This window comes from Macaca fascicularis, chromosome 14, assembly GCF_037993035.2.
Source record: "Macaca fascicularis isolate 582-1 chromosome 14, T2T-MFA8v1.1".
NCBI lineage: Eukaryota > Metazoa > Chordata > Mammalia > Primates > Cercopithecidae > Macaca > Macaca fascicularis.
Window position 1 is genome coordinate 93,117,984 of NC_088388.1, and position 16,980 is coordinate 93,134,963.

Here is a 16,980-nt window from a genome sequence, read left to right on the forward strand (position 1 = left end):
GATGTGTGTGTGTGTGTGTGTGTGTGTGAGAGAGAGAGTGTGTGTGATGACACACACAAGCAGATGCATGTATGTAAGGTTAGATGGTCCCAGAAGAGAGGTGCAACCTCAAAGGATCCTTAGGAGTCTCTGAGGTTGGCCCTACTCAGTGCTTAGCAGAAGATTACAATAGTGATTTCCAAGGGTGGGCCATGAACTGGTGCTGGGCTGCCCATATCAGAACTCAAGGAGCTTTAAAGTGCAGATTCCTGGCCTCACTCCCAGAAAGTCTGGTGCAAAAGGCCAGCTCCCCAGGGAGCATTTGATCACAGCCAGGTTTGGGGAGCACTTCTCCAGAGTACCCCTGAATCACTTAGAAGCGCTCAAAGCTTTTCTGCTTTCTGACAACTTTAATTTCTGATGCTTCTGATTTTCAGACATGGAGATATATTTATGAACCGCACTGAAAATTGGATTGGCTCTCAGTACAAGAAGGTGGTTTACAGGGAATACACGGATGGAGAATTTGTGGAGATCAAAGCCCGACCACCACGAGAGGAGCACTTACAACTCCTGGGTATGGCACAGATTTCAGGCGTGCACTATCAGCCCCAAGCATGTGCATGCACACACACTCATGTGTTCTGTTAGACTTGTGGCTGAGAAAGGATAGAAGAAACAGAGTAGCTTGACTACATTCCTCCAAGTGCAATATTTTCCTGCTCTACCATTATCGGGGAGTGTGCTGAGTGCTCAACTCATACAAAAAATAGTCATAATAAGCTACCAGATAACACACAAATAGGAATCCATGACGTTGGGGCAGTCTAACTAGTGTATGATACCCTAAAGCTTCTTTCCAACCCCTATACTGAGCTAGGAAGTTTTAATTTGAAATAGTTTGATGTGTCAGAACAGCAGGCAGAATGTTTCCATAACTTCTTAAGGTCCTGGGTTATCCATGCACAGTGCTATTGCAACATACCATGAACATATTTATGACAAAAGAAGAGCTCCTATGTGAGATGGGGCCAAGGGAGAAAGGTCTGGCTTTCTCCTTCCTGAGAGATCCCTCTCAGTTTAGGAGGCCCTTATTCATGGCCTTCTCAGAACCTGAGCTGCCGGACCTGGCAATGAGATAAGCTCTTCCTGCTTTCCTTCTCCACTTTTCTTCATGGGAAGTCACCTCTGACCCCATCTTGGGGATAAGACCTTAAAGCAGAGGGCAAATCTAAGGGACTTTTGGAAATCCTGCCCACTTTTTAATACACAAGGTAACTTATATAAACAGTATGGTCTTACACAGGGCTTTCCAACATTAGAATAAGGCCCCACAACTCCTAGCTTGATAAATTATTAAATTAAATGCTCCATCCATGTAATACATGTGGAGGTGTAGTAGACCCCACACTTCCACAGTCTACTAACGTTCACAGATAAGCTTGTTTGTCTCATCAAATGAGTGAGTCAGCCCTGATCGAAACATTCATTCATTTGAGCTGTGATGTTGACAGAGCTTTAAAGACGCTGAGGTGCTGGTCCTGCTGAGGGGTTTGAGGTGTGCCTCTAAGGCTCTTTGGTTTGGTTCTTCTCAGCAAAACGACACAAATGAGTTGACTTTATGAGAGGCAAGCCCATCAGCACTTCAGCCAGAGGAATGTGAGGCCCATTTACTCATTTTCTGCGGCTCAGGGAGAGGCTTGGGTTCCTCAAACTGGGCGCATGGCAGGCACACTTCAGTTCATTACTATTCCCTGATAGTGACCTCTCAGGCTCTGAATCAGTACCCATTCGCTCTTACTCATCAGTAGTCATTTGCTCTTACCAACCAGTATAGCAAGGCATGTGCAATTCAGGTGGTAATGAGTACACAAATAATGATTTTAACATATGCATACATAGGCACTTGTTTCTAACTATAACCAAATGTACTGTTTAAGAACATGCAAAGCGTTTTCTTCTTTTTTTCAGCCCAGTCCACTTGCCTTCGGGTTTTCTTTTCTAATTTTGCCATTAAGGGGAAAAAATGAGTGCTTTTTAGAACTTCCTGATTCATGTTAAATATTTTAAGAAAATTTTATTTATTTATTTTAATTAAATGTATTTATGTTTTAAGAAATTGAGAGAAAATTGAAAATAATAACAGTCCAACAAATTTTAGATTTACATATACCTTTCTCAGAAAAGCAATTAAAACCATGGCTTGAATCAGCAAGGAATTGATATGTGTGGCCAGACCACCAACTGTGAGTGTATCTCCCTGTGAATGTAGAATGCACCAAATACCCAAGAGAGAGCCATAGGGATCAAGCACTCCTGAAATGGGAGTCTACTCACCATGAAGCAGTGCACAAGTCATGCTGCTACAGGCCCTCTCAGCCAGGTGTAGGCTCATCTCCATTGGCACACAGCCTGGTTGCTTCCAACAGAAATGCACACACCAGAGGAGCTGAAGAGTGCTTGTCTCCTTGCGTAAACAAATATTGAGAAACAGAGTTAGACGTGCATTCATGAAGTCACTGTATTAATCATAAATTAATACATAAATGATTTTATTTCACTCTAATCCTTCAAATTCCTTTTATACACATTTCATTGGATCTTCATTATTATTGTCATCCATTTACCAGATAATGAATAATTTCAGACTTATCAAAGGTTATACACAGGGAGATTACAACTGAAAGTCACCATATCATGTGGATATGGCTTTTCCTGGAGATGATTTCTCAGTAGTAAAAAGTTAAGCATTTACTGAGTACTTATGGTGTATCAGTGCACTGAAGTAAACACTTTCACATACTTTATCTTATTCAATTCTTACTATAATCCCACATGAAAGTTATTACTAAACCAATGTTAGAAATGAGGAAACTGAAACTCAGACAGATTACATCACTTACCCAAGGCCCCTCTAATAAATGAAGGAGGCAGAATTTAACTATTGCTAAAGACTACATGATATTTAATACCACATAATGTTGCTCTCTAAAACAAAGTAGATTTATATATGCCTTTCTCAGAAAAACAACTAAAGCCAAACTATTTTATTTGGCTCACTACTGCCTATATTTAAATTACACTAATGTTGAAAGAGCAATAATAATGCACACAGTCCTGTGTTTTGCCTTTAGGCCCAATGATTCATGCCGAGGTGGGCGACACCATCCTGATCATATTTAAGAACAAAGCCAGTAGGCCCTACTCCATCTCAGCCCAGGGTGTGGAGGAGATGGATAGTGGAAAGCAATTCCAAGTGCCCATGACAAAACCAGGTAAGTTGCGTCAGAGGTCTGCTCCATCTTGAAGAAGAGCACTGGAGTCAACTCTCTTCTGACCTCAGAGGGGTCTTAAAGAGCTCATCTTAATGTCAATGTGTTTCAGCCATCATCTAGTCACTCTGGTATGAGATCATCATTCATCCAATGACCAAATGTTTAGGAATTTCTAGGGCTCCGTTAGGAACCTCCATTAGGAACCCCATTATCAACATCCCCCACCAGAGTGGTACATTTGTTGTAACTGATTAACCTACATTGACACATCCCCTAAAGCCTATAATTTACATTAGGGTTCAGTCTTGGTGTATACACTCTAAGGGTTTTGACAAACGCACAACAACATGTATCTACCATTGTAGTCCTATAAAGAATAGTTTCACTGCCCTAAACATTCTCTGTTCTCTGGTGTTTGTTTTTTCCTCTTCCTTAACCCCTGACAACCACTGATCTTTTTACTGTCTCCATAGTTGTTCTTATAGTAGCTCCCCCTTATCACGGTTTTGCTTTCCTTGGTTTCAGTTACCTGAATCAAACTTGGTCTGAAAATATTAAGAAATTTTGAGATAACTTCAATTAGAGACTATAAAAAGATATTTTGAGAGTGAGAGAGAGACTACATTCACATAGCTTTTATTATAGTGTACTGTTATAATTGTCATATTTTATTATTGTCAATCTCTTACTGTGCCTAATTTATAAATTAATTATAGGTATGCATGTATAGGAAAACACATAGTATATATAGGTATGGCACACTCTGTGGTTTCAAGCAACCCCTGGAGGTCTTGGAATGTATTCCTCCTGGATAAAGGGGGACTACTGTAGTAAACATAAAAATTAACACATTAACTGCCTTCAAAATGAAGCATTATCCTGTGTATTTAATTACATTATTTCATTTAATCCTCACAACAATTAGAAAACTATGATGACCAACCCACTTTACAGATGAGGATACTAAAGGTTAGTGAAGTTAAGTAGCTTGTCAAATGTAGGAAAAAGGAAGTCATAGGGTTGAGATTTGGAACTACATCTCTCTGATTCTGGTTCTCACTAAATCTCATCTGCCCACTTGAGAAGCTTTAAAAAACACTAGCACCAGAGTCCTAGACCCCAGACTCTCCGATTTCACTGGTCTGGGGTGAGACCTGAGCAGCAAGAGCTTACAAATATCCCTGGTGACTCCCATAAGAAGTCAAGGCAGAGGTCCTTGATGACTAAGATGTGCTCAAAGACGGTTCTTGGGAAGAAGATACAACATTTAAGGAGGAAAAACAGTAAGGTATAAAATGTTCTTATTTCCTGAATACACACCAGTTGACAATAAAAAAGGGAAACTAGAGGGAAGGCTGGAGCCTGACATGACAAATCTGCCATTTCATTTTGAAATAGTAGAAATCGAGATGGGAGTTTAATAAGAACATTTGTAATGAATGAGTAATTCTCTCCAGCAATAAACTTTAATGAAATATATAAAGACCTGCTTGTATTTCTTCAGATAAATCATCTGAAACACAGGTAATTCTAATAATTTTTTTCCATTTCATTTATTACAGGAGAAGTAAAAACTTATAGATGGAATATCCCTAAAAGATCCGGTCCAGGGCCTTCCGATCCCAATTGTATTCCATGGGTTTACTATTCAACAGTAAACTTTGTGAAGGTAAGGTGGAGAGAGCAACCAAAAGGTTTAAAATAATCTGGATGAAAGTTGACTAAAATAATCTGGATGAAAGTTCATCACGGCTTGGGTTGGTATATGTGAAAGCGTGTAATGATTAAGAGCAAAGGGTCTCACACTATGGCCCATTTACCAAATCTAGCCATGCTGGATTTACGTTTACATTGTCAGTGGTTGACCTGAGTAGCTGCAACAGACTGTATGGCCCACAAAGTCAAAAATATTTACTATCTGGTGATTTTTTTTTTCCAAACAAACAAAAAAAAAGTTTGCTGACCCTTGACTTAAAGTATGGGGGATAAAAACAAAATCCCGATGTTTCAGTTACCAAATTTAGAACTTCAAAAGATAAAAGGTTTGAAGCAAAAGAGGATATGTAAATACATAACAATAAAATAAATATAACTTAGAATACAATTTATGTATGGTTTTGGATGTGTGAAATCTGTTCATTTTAAATGCATTACCAGGGCTACTAGGGCTTAGGAAAAGAAAGTTCACTTTAAACATAGTAACTGAAACTACAAAACTATTTGAATGATTAATGATCTAACTTTGAAATAAAAGGCAAAGATTCAATATTGAATTTGAGCCAGATATGTATGTGTAAAACAACCACAGTCTTTAATTACATGCCATAAACCAAAGTCCAATCTAAAGCTGTTACCTGATGTAAAATGTAAGCTTTGCCTATTAAAGAAAAAAAAGGAGGGATTATCTTAACCTCCCTCTTAGGTATTAGATGGCTTGTGTTAATGTCCTTGAGTTGTACTGGACGGTTCTAGAGTTCAGAGACAGATATACAAGGCACTTGAATAAATAAACTTACATATGAGAATTATGGGAAAATCCATATTTATTTATTATTTTATGCATCACAACAAATATTTATTGAGCACTTGTGATGTGCAAATGACCCCACCCAATACTATGAGAGATGCAGATACTCCTCTCTCTCTTTTTTTTTTTTTTTTTTGAGACAGAGTCTCGCTCTGTAGCCCAGGCTGGAGTGCAGTGGTCGGATCTCAGCTCACTGCAAGCTCCGCCTCCCGGGTTCACGTCATTCTCCTGCCTCAGCCTCCCGAGTAGCTGGGACTACAAGCGTCCGCCACCTCGCCCGGCTAGTTTTTTGTATTTTTTAGTAGAGACGGGGTTTCACCGTGTTAGCCAAGGTGGTCTGGATCTCCTGACCTCGTGATCCGCCCGTCTCGGCCTCCCAAAGTGCTGGGATTACAGGCTTGAACCACCGCGCCCGGCTGATACTCCTGTCTTGAAGAAACTTACAACTTTGTGGGGGAAATAATACATGTCCACACTTGTAACTGTAATAGAGCTCTGAATCTGGTGAATTCTGTAGGAGTGGCAGACTAACTAAAGTACTATAGAAGGTTTTGGAAGGAGAGTCTAGGAAGAAAGAGCATTATGAGCACAGCTGAAAATAGGGAAGTAGAGGGAGTGTTTGGGACATGTTGAGAGTCCCATTTGGCTATCATAAGGGGTCCAGTAGTAAATCAAGAGGTAGCCTAAGCCAGACAAGTTCATTAGGGGAGCACATGGAGGGCTCACGGACCTGCAAGGATTTATATTTAATTCTGCAGGCCATGGAAAATCACTGAAGACTTCTAGATACGAGAGTATAAAGATTACTGTGATGGTGTTCAACAGGATGGTCTGGAGGTGGGGTGAATCACAGCCGAGAGAGGAATCAATTTCTAGTCCAGGGTGAGGTATTATGACCCTATACTAGAATGGTGGCAGGTGGAATGAAATATTATTAAATTACTTAATGGCTCTTTTAACTCGGTTTATTTTTCTTCCAGGATACGTATAGTGGTTTGATGGGTCCTCTGATTACATGCCGAAAAGGAGTATTGAATGAAAAGGGAAGAAGAAGTGACATTGATTATGAATTTGCTCTCTTGTTTTTGGTATTTAATGAGAATGAATCCTGGTATCTGGATGACAATATTAAGAAGTATCTCAACAAAGATCCACGAGATTTTAAGCGCACTGATGATTTTGAGGAAAGCAACAGAATGCATGGTATATCCAAAGTTTAAAGAGAAGAAGCCTATGTTGAGATAAGCTTATAGGATTTCTGTAAATGTAGGAGGCTCCCAGCATCCTTCTCTGAGCCTTTCCCCCTTCCCAGGGGCACCTGGACTGAAGAAAGTCCTCTAATGCTTTCGTTCAGACTGAACCAGCCTAGCCACTGATTGGCTGGCAATGAAGTCATTGAGGCTTTGAACCAACTTGTAGGGACATGTATTTTTGAATGCTGGAATCTCTAAGCTCTAAGACTGTGAAGTAATCCTTTAAAAACAAATAATGGCTTATTGTCATATTTTTATAAGAATATACCATAACTTCCATTTGATTAAATTTAAGGGCCAGGTTTGTCTCTGGGATACGAAACACTATCATCAAATTTCTGTTTTAATGTATCTGTTTTACTTAATTCTGTATTATGTAAGGTAGTTTGTTGGTGGGAATAATGTGTTTGAATTGACACATCCAGTTTCTCACCAACAGCTATTTTTGACCAAAGTGCACAAAAAGATAGGCCTTGCCCAAGGTCACAAAGGTAGTATTAATATAGATTAGAATATAGTAGCCTGATTCCCATTCAGCTACTTTTTCCCCTACCAGTTTTGCTTTCTTCTCCTGAAGATTTTTTAGTATGGTCTCCATTTTTAATGAATGCAGGTCATTTGGTTGTGCCACAATGCACAGAATCAAAAGTCAGTAGACAGCGGAGGAGTGGAAGTAACCATCATGTAAACTCAGTTTGCTTTGGTCATTGTTTGGTCACGAGCTGAGCCTGTGTGGAGTTCTCTTTTATTTTCGGAGGTTCAACCAGGCTTAAACGATTCTCAACAAGTGAAGTATTAAGAAAATAGCTTCTAAGTCACTCAATTTTGATTTATATAAACTTGTTTATGCCTCAGTTTATTCTCTGTAGAGTGGTATAAATCTGGCTACCTCTCCAATGAGCCTGTAATTTCCTTCATAAAGAGATTATGCTGAAAAAACAAAACACTGCCACCAAGATATGGCTTTAAAACTGCTATTTCTTTGTTCTCGCTCTCTTTGTAGAAGGATTTCTCAGTAATCTGAATTTTGGGTCTAGAATGGTGGGACACTGCTAGGGGTGAGTGAGATTGTTACATGTTTACTAGACAGATGAAAATATCAGTGACCTAAAGATCTTCTGGAAACATTTAAAAAATCAGCTTATATTTTAATTAACCAAAGGTTATTTTCTTATCACCCTTTTAAAGCTATTAATGGAAAGATTTTTGGGAATCTCCATGGCCTCATAATGAACGAAGATACAATGACAAACTGGTATTTGTTAGGGTTAGGAAGTGAAGTGGACATACATACCATCCATTATCATGCTGAGAGCTTTCTCTTCAAAGTAAGTATAAGGAAAGTGCTTTGGGAAAGACTTTTTTGAACTAACAAATTCAATGTATTTCCAGTGGAAAATAAGAGTTACTTGGCAATAATGCTTGTGAGAGGAGGCGAAAATGGAACAGAATAATGTGATTATACCCTTTCCCTGGTGTATATTTCCTTTTTTTTTTGAGATGGAGTCTCGCTCTGTCGCCCAGGCTGGAATGCAGTGGCGCGATCTCCGCTCACTGCACCGCCTCCTGGGTTCACGCCATTCTCCTGCCTCAGCCTCCCGAGTAGCTGGGCCTACAGGTGCCTGCCACCATGCCATCTAATTTTTTTGGTATTTTTTTAGTAGAGACGGGGTTTCACTGTGTTAGCCCAGGATGGTCTCGATCTCCTGACCTCGTGATCTGCCCGCCTTGGCCTCCCAAAGTGCTGGGATTACAGGTGTGAGCCACCCCGCCTGGCCTGGATATTTCTTAATATGTGTATGTATATTATTGTGCTTATAAAAATCTCTCCAAGCCTCAGGTGAGAGTTTTTTCATTAGTGATCTGGGGATAACTCTGACCACCCTGGAATATACTGTTAATATTGTATATGAAAGTACTGACACTGACAGCATTTGTCTCTTTTCCTCACCCTTCTTTTTTTCTTTCCCTTTCCTTCTCCCTACCCTTTTCTTTTTCTGTGTGATTAGCTAACAGAATAGCTCTATCTAGTAAAGGAGCTGTTTTGAGCTCTGGCCTGAGCTCTCAAACTTTATCTTGACTTTTGCCCTAGTGAGCTGGGCTGGACGATGTGTGACCTTCTACCCTCTAGCATCAAGCTATACCATTTGGGTGGCACTTCCTGTATAGCAGAACCATCTGGGGAACCATGTAAAGACCCTATTGCCAGGCCTTGCCCCAGACCTGCTGAATCAGAATCTCCATGGATAAGGTCCAAAATAGTCTGTCATCTGAAGTTCTCAGTGCTGTCTACAAGGAGGTGGAATAGACAAGAACAATCACATCCAATGTGTGGAGAAAACTGGAATTGGTCTTTCCTAGTTAGATAGGAATAATGGTAACTTTAATAAAACATTTAATATCCTTTCTCCTCTGTATATTTCAACATTGTTTAGGACACCAAGTATTAGCCTGCTATCATTAGAGTTTCACATATTAAATGGCTATGCTGCATTTCAGAATTTGGCTTTTTTAAAGTTACATTTAAAAAATTATATTAAAAATTTATAAAATTCAATAACATATATAAAATGATAAAAGTTTACATATATACTTTAAAAATGAGATATAATTTACATTGAATACAATTCACCCAATTTAGTGTGTAGTTCTCTTTTGATAAGCACATACAGTAGTGCAGCCAACAGCAAGCAAAATACAGAATACTTTTATTTCTCTGGCAGATTTCCCCATTGTAACCTCTAGTGTCGACTACTTCCCCATACTTAACACCTGGCAACCACCGTCTCTATAGATTTGCCTTTTTTGAAAGGTTATGTGGAAATCATAGTTTGCAGCATCTTGAATCTGGCTTGTTTGATTTAGCATAGGCATTCAAATTGCATCCATCTTGTTATGTGTATCAGTGGTTTATTTCTTGTGATTGTTGAGTAGTATTCCATTGTATGGATATAATGCAGTCTGTTCATCCATTCTCCTGTTGCGGAACATTTGAGTTATTTCCAAGGTTGTTTATTACAAATCAAGTCATTACAAACATTTGTGCACATGTTTCTGTGTGAACATATGTTTTCATTTTCCTTGAGAAAATACCTAGAAGTAGGATTGCTAAGCCATGTGATGTGTATGTTTGATTTCAATAAGAAACTGCCAAACTGTTTTCCAAAGAGACAGTATCATTTTGCATTTCCAAAGAAATATATGAGAGCTCCATATGTTGCATATCCACATATGCAGTTGGTATTTTTAGTTTTTGTTTCCTTTTTTTCCCTTAGGCATTCCCTCGTTGGGGAGGGGATATAGTGGTATCTCATTGCTTTTCATTTGCATTTTCCCAGTGGCTAATGATATTGAGCATTTTTTTCATGTGTTTGCTTACCATCTGTCATCTGTAAATCTTTGGTGAAGTGTCCAAATTGCAAGGCCATTTAAAAAAATTGGGTTATTTGTTTCCTTATTGTAGAGTTTGAGGGCTTTACATATTCTGGATACAAATCCTTTTTCAGCGATGTGACTCACAAATATTTGCTTCCAGTTTGTGGTTTATCTTTTCGTTCTCTTCACAGTTTTCAAATAGAAGTTCTTAATTTTTGATGAAGTACAATGAAGTACAATTTTTCTTTTTTTTCTTTATAGATCATACTTTTGGTGTCATGTATAAAAAATTTTGGCCTTACTGAATGAAGGTCACAAAAAAGGTCTTTTGTTTTCTTTTAGAAGTGTTATAGTTTTAGATTTTATATTTAGGGCTCTGATACATTTTAATTTTCTTATGTGGTTCAAGATATGAAATAGGGTTCATTTTTTTTCATATGTATGTCCAAATGTTCCATCACCACTCATTGAAAAGATTTTCTTTTTTTCCCACAGAATTGACTCTTCACTTTTGTCAAAATCATATTGAACACACATATGTGGGTCTATGTCTGGGCTGTCTCTTCCATTACACTGGTTTATAGTCTGCCCTTTCTTGAATGTCACAATGTTTTGACTACTTTAGTGTTACAGTAAGTCTCAAAATCAGATGGTGATTGTTTTAGCTATTCTAGATGTTTGCCTTCCCAGATAAATTTTAGAAATAACTTGTTGATTTTGATTTTTAAAATCCTGTTGGGATTTTGATTGGTATTGCACTAAATCTATACAATGGGTTGGACAGAACTGACATAACAAGATTGAGGCTTCCAATCCATGAACATGGTATATCTATCATTTACCTCTTCTTTAATTTGTTTCATCAGCATTTTGTAGTTTTAAGTATAGAGATCTTGCATATATTTTCTTATATTTATTTATAACTAAGTATATAAAAGGCTTTGGTAATAGTGTAAATGATAGTGTTTTTATTTCAATTTATAGTTGTTTATTGCCAATATTTAGAAATATAATTGATTTTTGCATATTGACCTTGTATCCTGCATCTTTGCTAAACTCACTTTAGTTCCAATAGTTTTCTGGTAGATTTTAGGGGGATTTTCCAAGCTGACAATCATGTTGTCTGTGAATAGACATGGCTTCATTTATTTTCAATCTGTATGTCTCTCATTTCTTTTGTCTTATTGCACTGGCTAGGGCCTGTAGTGCAATTTTGAATATGAGTGATGAAAGTGGACATCCTCACTTTGTTCTTAATCTTACAAGGGGAGCATTTAGTCATTCACCTTTGAATACAAAGTTAGCTGCAGCTTTTTTGTGGATCCCATTATCAGGTTGAGGAAGTTTCCTTCTAAATTTGCTCAGAGTTTTGATCATCAACAAAAGTTAAATTCTATCAAATGGTTTTTCTGCATCTATTGAGATGATCAGATGCTTTTTCTTTAATCCATTGCTGAATTAGATTTATTGATTTTGGAGTTTTAAAACACTTTTTCATTCCCAGGATAAACCTTGGTCATGATGTATTATTCTTTTTTGTGGAATTGATTTGCTAGTATTTTGTTATGAATGATGGTATCTATGTTCATGAGGAGTATTGATTGTAGCTTTTTTCCCTTGCAAAGCATTTGTTTAGTTTTGGTATCACAGTAATGCTGGCCTCATAAAATGAGTTGGAAATGTTCTTTCCTCTTCTATTTTCTAGAACAGTTTTTTTACAATTGGTATTATTTATCCTTTAAATGTTTGGTAGAATTTGCCAATAAAGCCATCTGGAGTTTAATTTGTTGGAATATTTTGAAGCAATTGTTTCTTTAATAAATATAGTGCTATTCAGGTTATCAATTTATTCTTGAGTAATCTTCAGGAGTTTGTGTCTTTTAAGGAATTTGTTTATACCCTCTAAGTTGTAGAATTTATGGATAAGAGGTGTTTGTCCAGTATTTCCTTTTTAATGTGTGTAAGATATTAATGATGTCCTCACTTTCATTCTTGGTATTTCTTTTTTCTTTTTTTTTTTTTTTGAGACGAAGTCTCGCTCTGTAGCCCAGGCTGGAGTGCAGTGGCCGGATCTCAGCTCACTGAAAGCTCTGCCTCCCGGGTTCACGCCATTCTCCTGCCTCAGCCTCCTGAGTAGCTGGGACTACAGGCGCCGCCACCTCACCCGGCTAGTTTTTTGTATTTTTAGTAGAGACGGGGTCTCACCGTGTTAGCCAGGATGGTCTCGATCTCCTGACCTCGTGATCCGCCCATCTCGGCCTCCCAAAGTGCTGGGATTACAGGTTTGAGCCACCACGCCCGGCCGCCATTCTTGGTATTTCTAATGTGTCTTTTCCCCTTTTCCCTTGGTTAGTCTGTCCAGAGATTTGTATTAGTTATCTATTGCTGCATAACAAATTACTCTAAACTTAGAGTAATTCTTGCATCAGGAATCTGGGAGCAGTTTAGCTAGTTGGTTGATTCAGAATCTTTCATGAGGAGGCAATCAAGATGTTGACTGGAGCTGCAGTTTTCAAAGGTTTGACTGGAGCTGGAGGATCTACTTCCAAACTTACTGATATGGTTGTTGACTAGAGGCTTCAACTCCTGATCATGTGGATAAGACATGAAAACTGGCTTCCTCCAGTGAGTTATCCAAGAGAAGAGGGCGAGAGAATATGTAAGACAGAAGTAATGATAACCTAATCTTGGAATTGGAATGCCAGCACTTCTTCCACATGCTATTGATTGCACATACCAACCCTTATACAATGTAGGTAGGAACTACAAAGGTTATGAACACCAGGAGGTGGGGATCATTGTGGGCCATCATGGAAGCTGGCTACTACAGAGTTTATTGATTTTATCGATCTGTTCAAAGAATCAGTTTTAGATTTCTTTGACTTTATTGTACTTCTATTCTTGATTCCTGCTCTTTCTTAGTCCTTCCTTTTGCTTACTGTGGGTTTTATTTGATTTTGCTCTTCTTTCTCTTCTTGCTGTTCTGAGCAAAGAAGGCTACTAGCTGTTGTTTTTTAAAACATTTTTGCAGATAGATAAATCTTACCGAGAAGATGTGTATGATCTCTTTCCTGGGACATTCCAAACCATTGAACTGTTTGCAGATCACCCAGGGACATGGCTGCTACACTGTCATGTGTCTGACCACATCCATGCTGGCATGGAGACAACCTACACGGTCCTTCGTAACATAGGTACTGTTATCTGTCAATGATGCCAGATGATGGCACCAAGCTTCCTGTAGACCCTGAAAACAGGAGGCATGATAAAAACCCAGATATAGCCCTCAACAAGCTCAGTCAAGTAAGAGAGACATATATGTAAATATGTAACTATAATCAAGTATGCTATGTGCCGTAGCAGAATGCAGAGTACAGGGCTTACTGGCAGCAGTAGGAGGGAATGGGTAACAGTTGGAGATTATGAGCCAAAGTTTCACAGAGGCCATGATGCTCCAGATAGACTCAGTGGGTGAGCAGAAGTGGGAAAGACAGACGGGGCAGGAAAGCATGTACATGGGAATGAAGTAGCACAGTAAGAATCCATAAATGATTGGCAGATGCTGACGGAATAAGTCCTCGCCGGTGAAATGAAATGACTCATGTCATGAAAAGAACCCCCTTCTGTTGTTAATAAAACAATCAACTTGTTCTCTGTGTGCAGACAACAGGATTCCTTACTCCACCACATCTCCTGGAGGGGCATCCCACCCAGCCACGGTGCCATCTAACGGTAATGATACCCTCTCCCCATGTAAATGAGTCAACATTTCACTCCTCAAGAATGGCAGGGGCCTGACAACTTTATCTTTTTCACAGAACGACCTGGCAAGGAGCAGCTCTATTTCTTTGGCAAGAATCTGGGTCCAACGGGAGCTAAGGCAGCCTTGGTCATCCTTTTCATCATTGGACTCCTCCTTCTAATCGCCACGGTGATTCTCTCCCTTAGACTCTGCTCTGCAATTAAGCAGACAGATTACCAGCAAGTCCAGTCCTGTGCTCTCCCCACGGATGCTCTATGAACCATCTGGTCTCCCTCAACAGGAAAGGGTGATGTCCCACAGCTGGCCAGATGGCAGCCAACAGGGAAACTGGACCAAGGCATCACTCACCAAGGAAGGTTGACACTGTATCCTGGATCAGCCTTCTGATCCTCTGAAACATCATCCAAAGCAATTTGCTTTTATTTATTTATTTTTAAACGGGCTGTGAATAATCCTCAGATATAAAACACAGAAAAAGGAGAATGGGCATGGCTGAGAATGTCAACTCTTAGTCTGTTCTCTGGATGGATTCACTGAATGGGAGACCCTCAGAAAGATATCTTTATATTCCATCTTTTATAATTCCTAGATTAAACAGTGCTTTCTTAGCTAACCACCAGTTTCTAGATGAACAGCTTCTAGAAAAAGTTAGAGTGCCTCAGACATTTAACTTTTTCAACATTGTTGCATAACATGCATCCCTTTGTTGTTCTATGGAAAATATCTTTCTTAGGAGTTCTTGGAAATGTCTAAGTCAGTGTCTGCTGAGAATTAGACCAAATAAATTTTTTGGAGGCTTTAACCAGCTCTCCTGGCCTTTTCCTCTTTGATATAAATAGCCTGTGCACTGCTTATTATAAAAAGCAAAGTTATAAGCTTTTTTTTTTTTAAATTGCTGCTGTTTTTATTCAAACCTGTAGAAATACTTGAATATCTACATGTTTTTACGACATGTTTTTATGGCAATGTTTGTACTTTCAAAAACCAAGTAGAGAAATTGTATTTCTACTTCAGACTGTGGGAGGGCTGAAAGTTGTAAAACAACATGTTAGGCTCTCCCTTTATGAAGCAGGGACTCCCTGAGAGTTTAGAGCAAGTTCTCTATAAGGGAGGGAAGCTTTGCAGGAGGCAAGTCCGGGCTTGAATTTGGAGTTTGATTTTTTCAATCAGTTAGAGGAAATCTTTACAAGTCTCCATCTTCTATGAAATAATAACATTCTCATTGTATGAGAAACACCCGGAGGAATTTATCAATGTAGGTGACTGGATAGGAGAAGGGACCTCTGAAGATCCTACATTCTGTGCTTTTTAAAGATATACCCCTTTATGGAAGGAGAAAAAAAGGAAAAGAAAAGGTGAGAAAAAGATAATCTTGGTGGCAGATTCTCTTAAACCATTAAACCAGCTTTGAAAATTAATAAATAATTTCCAAGGTTTGAATGCAAAAAAAATTATTGAACAACAAAACTCAACCCATTATGAGCAATCTACATGGTCCTATACTTAGACATTAGGTGTAAGATTGATAAAAGCAACATTGTTTATTACAAGACTGAGAAATTGCTTTTAGCTCTGGGTGAGATGCCCTGAGATGCCAATGCCAATGCTAGATGAGTGATACTGGTATGCCTGCCTTAGCAGTGGGTCATTTGAATGTCAAAGTGAATGACAAGGAGCTAAGAAATATTCTGGTGGAGGGGCCTTTCATACTGTCTCATCTTCATCTTGATGAGGGGAAATGGGTAATTGGATAGAAGCTATAGTCTTAACATAAAAGGATACAAATGCTAATAGTTCTGTTCATAGTTTGCTTGAATGTCATATTAAACACCATACACAAAAGCTTTTGAATTTCAGTCTGCTAACCGTGGACAATGTGATTTCATAGTACATGTTCTACAGTTTTCATACATGTGTAGGCTGCAATTTCATAATAATTATGGTAAATGCCTTATTTATTACCCACCTTAGTAAGACAAGTTGTTGTGTTTTTTTTCTTTTCAGTTTATTTTTTTAATGAAAACAAAACCACAAAGTAGTTTGATTGCATCATTTCTCGTTTTAATAAAGTTTCCTATAATGTGGCTATTTGCATGGTTATTTTCACTTAAAATTTTCTATCACTGAACTAGGGGAGGTGGCTAAAGGGGAATTAATTTTTAGATATTTAGGAGCTATGACTATGCCAATGATAATTGTTAGAGGAAAAGAAACAAAATAATGTATCTCCACAAATAATATGACTTCTCAAACATTGTTTCCTCAAACATAACTACACTCCTTGTTCTCAGCCTCACTCTTGAGAAAATCAACTTGGCCTTCACGCCTTCACTTACACACACCTTTCCCTCCTGTTAAAATACAAGTGTCCCTGCTCCTAGCAGGGCAGTCTCTTCATTTGACTTTGGGCCTCACTGCTTCTTGCTTTCTCAAGGACTTCATTACCTTGGGTGTCCATTTTTCCTCCTGCATCTTTCTATGGACATCAGCAATGTCTGCCACTAAAAACAGAAAACAATGAGCTGTCTTCTTTAACTCTATAACCCCCTCCGACCCAGTTTCTCTCTTTCTTTGATAGCAGAACATGGAGGTATTCACACTTGGTCCCTGTATCACCTCACCCCATGAATTCCTCAGCACATTCTGATGACTTTCAATCCAGCGTGCCCAGCCCCCACGCCCCAATCTGCTGTGGTAGAGATCACCAACCATGATGCCATTTCCAGTGGCTTCTTCTCCATGTTTATCTTACTCAACCTCTCAGCAACAAGAAACAGCTCCTTCCTTCTGAACACTCAGAGTCTCTAG

The 16,980-nt window shown here is 38.7% G+C and overlaps 1 protein-coding gene across 1 annotated transcript in view; it reads left to right on the top strand.

The window, feature by feature from the left end:
* Nucleotides 1-16,408, top strand: part of HEPHL1 (hephaestin like 1) — an 80,186-nt gene extending 63,778 nt beyond the window's left edge. The window contains exons 13-20 of the mRNA XM_005579371.4: nucleotides 417-556; nucleotides 3,114-3,254; nucleotides 4,817-4,923; nucleotides 6,762-6,984; nucleotides 8,223-8,362; nucleotides 13,441-13,603; nucleotides 14,073-14,141; nucleotides 14,228-16,408. Of these exons, the coding sequence (XP_005579428.3) occupies nucleotides 417-556; nucleotides 3,114-3,254; nucleotides 4,817-4,923; nucleotides 6,762-6,984; nucleotides 8,223-8,362; nucleotides 13,441-13,603; nucleotides 14,073-14,141; nucleotides 14,228-14,430 (1,186 nt within the window). The 3' untranslated portion in view covers nucleotides 14,431-16,408. The remainder of the gene's footprint in view (nucleotides 1-416; nucleotides 557-3,113; nucleotides 3,255-4,816; nucleotides 4,924-6,761; nucleotides 6,985-8,222; nucleotides 8,363-13,440; nucleotides 13,604-14,072; nucleotides 14,142-14,227) is intronic.
* The last annotated feature ends 572 nt before the right edge of the window (nucleotides 16,409-16,980 follow it).